The sequence below is a fragment of the Achroia grisella genome, unplaced genomic scaffold, assembly GCF_030625045.1.
Source record: "Achroia grisella isolate CSIRO2021 unplaced genomic scaffold, CSIRO_AGI_Agris_v1 utg971, whole genome shotgun sequence".
NCBI classification, from domain to species: domain Eukaryota; kingdom Metazoa; phylum Arthropoda; class Insecta; order Lepidoptera; family Pyralidae; genus Achroia; species Achroia grisella.
In genome coordinates this window covers 156661-160451 of record NW_026713077.1, presented here as the reverse complement: position 1 = coordinate 160451, position 3791 = coordinate 156661, and the positions used below count along the sequence as shown (strand labels likewise).

At 30.9% G+C, this 3791-nt stretch overlaps 1 protein-coding gene across 1 annotated transcript; it reads left to right on the top strand.

The window, feature by feature from the left end:
* LOC131854247 (uncharacterized) lies at positions 1-2894 on the top strand. The gene is made up of 4 exons (XM_059205378.1): positions 1-233; positions 742-837; positions 1408-1564; positions 2661-2894. The coding sequence occupies exons 1-4, from the start codon at positions 168-170 to the stop codon at positions 2822-2824; spliced, it is 483 nt and encodes a 160-aa protein (XP_059061361.1). The 5' UTR covers positions 1-167; the 3' UTR covers positions 2825-2894.
* The last annotated feature ends 897 nt before the right edge of the window (positions 2895-3791 follow it).

Genomic DNA, 3791 nt, shown 5'->3' with positions numbered 1-3791 from the left:
TTCTGAATCCAGTGTGCACGTTTATTTTAATTGTATTCGATTATCCATTAATTTACACGACACAAATATTGAAATATATATTATATGAATTAAAATTGTGGAGTTATCAAGTTAAATGGAATGAATATAATAATGAACTGAAGTATGTCGGTGGTTACTGGGACAAAATGCTTATGACATACGTGGACATAATAGAAGCTTACAAATTAAACAATACATGTCATCAAACAGTGGTGAGTATGAATTTAGAGTAGTATCTAAATTAGATAATAGTATTTGTTTTTTCATTATTAAACATCAATAATTAATATACCTTTTTATAAAGTGGTTGGTACTTTATAAAAAGGTACATTACTAACGTACTTGGTACGCTTAATTCAAGAATATAACTTTCTTCATTTCAAAAGAAGTGGAAAACATTAAAAAAATAATTAATATGACTTATTAGAGGTTTCTGTTCTAAGAAACAATTGACAGGATGCATACAGCAACATGCATCCTGCATAGAAATTGTGCCCACTTTTTCAGAAAAAGTATGTAGAAAATGTAGGCAAATCTGGAAATAAATTTAGAATTTTTCATACTGCATTGTTAATGTGGTCGTGCAGTTTTTTTAATGGTTTTCTTTTCAATTTTCCACTTTGCTTCATTTTCATGAATTCTATTTTTATGGTTGTGGTTTTTAACTCAACACTATTTAACCCTATTTATAGAAATAATAAATATTAACTTTAACTTCAGATACTGTACAAAGAATTCTTAAACTTCAGTCACGGTCTGGTATATACATATAGAGTGGTCTGGTCATTGCATTCCACAATGTCATCTGATGATAAGGTAAGCAAGCTACCATCTTATATTGTTATGACGTCGTAAGTTTGTGAGTATTGAGGAATGGATGTTTGTACTCTTTCACGCAAAAACTACTGAACGGATTTTGATGAAACTTTACAGCAAAATAGATTAAACATCACAATTTTACATAGGCTATAATTTTATACCATATTATGTAAATTTGGCGAAATATAATGTGATACAGGCGACTTTGCGCGCGGGTCAACTGTGTTTAAATAATAATGAACAAAGAAATCAAAATAAAAGTGAATTATACTGATATTTTAGAGATTTTAATATCTTCGGAATTTTTTCTGTAATTTCCGAAGATATTACAGATTTAAAATGCAAGGACATAGCGGTGCGGCGGTACTGGCCCTGCCGGCGGCGCTAAACAGAACATGTTCGTATTGTCTAGTAACAAAAATGCTGTAAACGTTGTTTATAAGGACATTCTGTAGTAGGAACCCGTGCGAAGCCGGGGCGGATCCCTAGTAATTAATGAAACCAAAATAAAGATTACAATTGAAAATGTGTAATATATTAAATAATATTTGTAACGTTCTATTTCAGTTATTTAGTTACCTAACAATTCTCCTTACTATGTTATGGATTGGGAAAAACGTGTTTCTATATGTGAATCTATGCAGCATATATGAAAAGTTTTATTTGGCTGTAAATGACGTCCAATTACAGTGCATACTACTCATAACCTCCAAAGGACAGTCAGGTTAGTTTTAGTAACCTCATAACTACTCTCTTTTCTTCTTCTTTACACTCTCTATCTTTATATGGGGTCGATTCTTCTAATTTTACGGCACCAGGACAATCTGTCCTCGCTTGGTTGACCTCAAAAGAACAGTTTTTTTAAATAAAAAGGCCTTTGATATGTGAAAGAAGAGGGTGCAAAGGTAATGAAATAAGGGGCCGCGTGGTGATCAATTATTTATGTGTATTATTGCTCTTTCCTTTCACCTTTACGGGACGGAATAACGGATGAAGTTTTATACAGAGGAATTCAGCTAAGGTAGGGATTTATATTATTTTCTTTACTATGCTATTGCCATTAGCGTATGTAAGACTACAAATATTCAGTGCCGAAACCTGATCACCGATACTGGAATCATTACGACTTTCGCTATTGGTGATCAAATTCCGACCGTTATTAGAGTCTACACAGAGTAGTATAGACTTATTAAACAAAGTATAAATTAATTATGTAATAAATTTGTACTTTGTTTAATAAGTCTAATTGAATAATAAAAATTAAATAATGAAATGGGCTAAAATGATACCTAACCAGTGATCGCCCAGTGCTCGAAATTCATAATTAATTTAAATTATAAGTTTGTACCTTATTAAGGTTCTATTAGTTAAGACACTAGCAGTTGTATAAGCAATAAACAAAAGGGTATATACAACGTTTGTGTATGACAAATACTTGGTAGTTAGTATAATATATATATATTTTTTTTTAATTATTTTTATACAAATATTAAAGAAATAGTAGTGTAATTTACTCGTTCTCCATATAAACTATAACTGTGCGAAATTGGATACTCCTCCATCCGCGTAATTGTCGTAAACAGGTGTACAAAGTTTTAGCTTCATCACCATCTTAATAATAAACGCGAAATCTTGTAAGTATGGATGTTTGTTACTCCTTCATGCTATGTAAAACCACCCGAAACTATACAGTAATATACCTTGCTTGCATCAGAATAACATATAGGCTATATTTTTTATCGAAATTTAACGTGAAATTGCGGGCACAACTAGTTAATATATACATTTGATAAAATAACTAGTGTAAATTAAAACTTCAGATGAAAGAAAAAGAATGTGCAAAAACGTACAACGAGTAAATCGTACGGTGTTCTGTAAAATGAGAGCGTGCCGTATATTTACTGTGGATGGGAAGCTGCCGTTGAAGCAGATGAGTCTACTCTCTACATACATCATAGTTTTATTGCAGTTTGCATTCTTGTAATTAAAAAAAACTAACCCGGCAAACATTGCTTATGACATAATTGAAGTAACATCGCTAGAAAAATTAAGATTGTATGTATTTTTTATATAATAAAAAATAAAATATTTTCTCAAATTTTGTTGGGTTGAGCTTCATTTATCTCTCAGGGTTATAAAAATAGATAACAACCTATTCTCAAACCGAGTATAAATATAAAATTTCATCAAAATCGGACAAGTATGGCAACTAACAATGACACTAACTTTTATATATAAATATACATATATAATATAGATTTTTATATATGAAAGAAAAATTGAATTGAAAAAAATTTTAATGTACAAAAGAAAACAATTCCGACGACAGTGTCTGACGAAACTTTTTTGGTCCTATTCGTCTGGAATGTAGGTACTTTTAATTTTGAATGTGATACCTATCTTTGACTAAATAATTTAGAGCAGGATGAGATAAAATTACAAAAAATATACATCATAAAATCTAAAAAAGAGATAGATGTAATAATACATGATAATACATAATAATACATGGAATGCTAAGAAGCATTCCATGTATTCACGTTGCGGGTGCCGGGTCCATCGTGGCAGAGAAGAGAAACTGGGAGCAGTATCTGTGACTTGTGACACGGGTGTAGGTTTAAGAGGCCCGTTGTACCCTCATCTTCATCTCTCACCTTCAGCGTGTTTCTGTCCCTGCTCAGCCAAATCTTGTAGGAGCCTATCTTTAGATAAACAATGTAACAAAGTGTATGTAATGTATGAATATACAGTTGTTTTCAAACTTTCCTTAATTTAATATACGTTTAATATACATTATTTATATTATTAACAGTGTGTTAACACGAATAATTTTATGGCAAATAAAGGTATCTCCCTCTCTTGTCGAGGTAAATAATATAAATAATGAATATATTGTGATTTAGAGTTTTAATAAAAAAATAATCCAAAAGCAATAGTGCTTTTGGAATATT

What these genes read in the sequence shown, in the direction of transcription:
- LOC131854247 (XM_059205378.1), top strand. Translation starts at nt 168, where the DNA reads ATGCTTATGACATACGTGGACATAATAGAAGCTTACAAATTAAACAAT. An exon ending in CAATGTCATCTGATGATAAG is followed by an intron (nt 838 to 1,407) that starts GTAAGCAAGCTA and finishes GTTCTATTTCAG; the next exon opens with TTATTTAGTTACCTAACAAT. An exon ending in AACCTCCAAAGGACAGTCAG is followed by an intron (nt 1,565 to 2,660) that starts GTTAGTTTTAGT and finishes TTAAAACTTCAG; the next exon opens with ATGAAAGAAAAAGAATGTGC.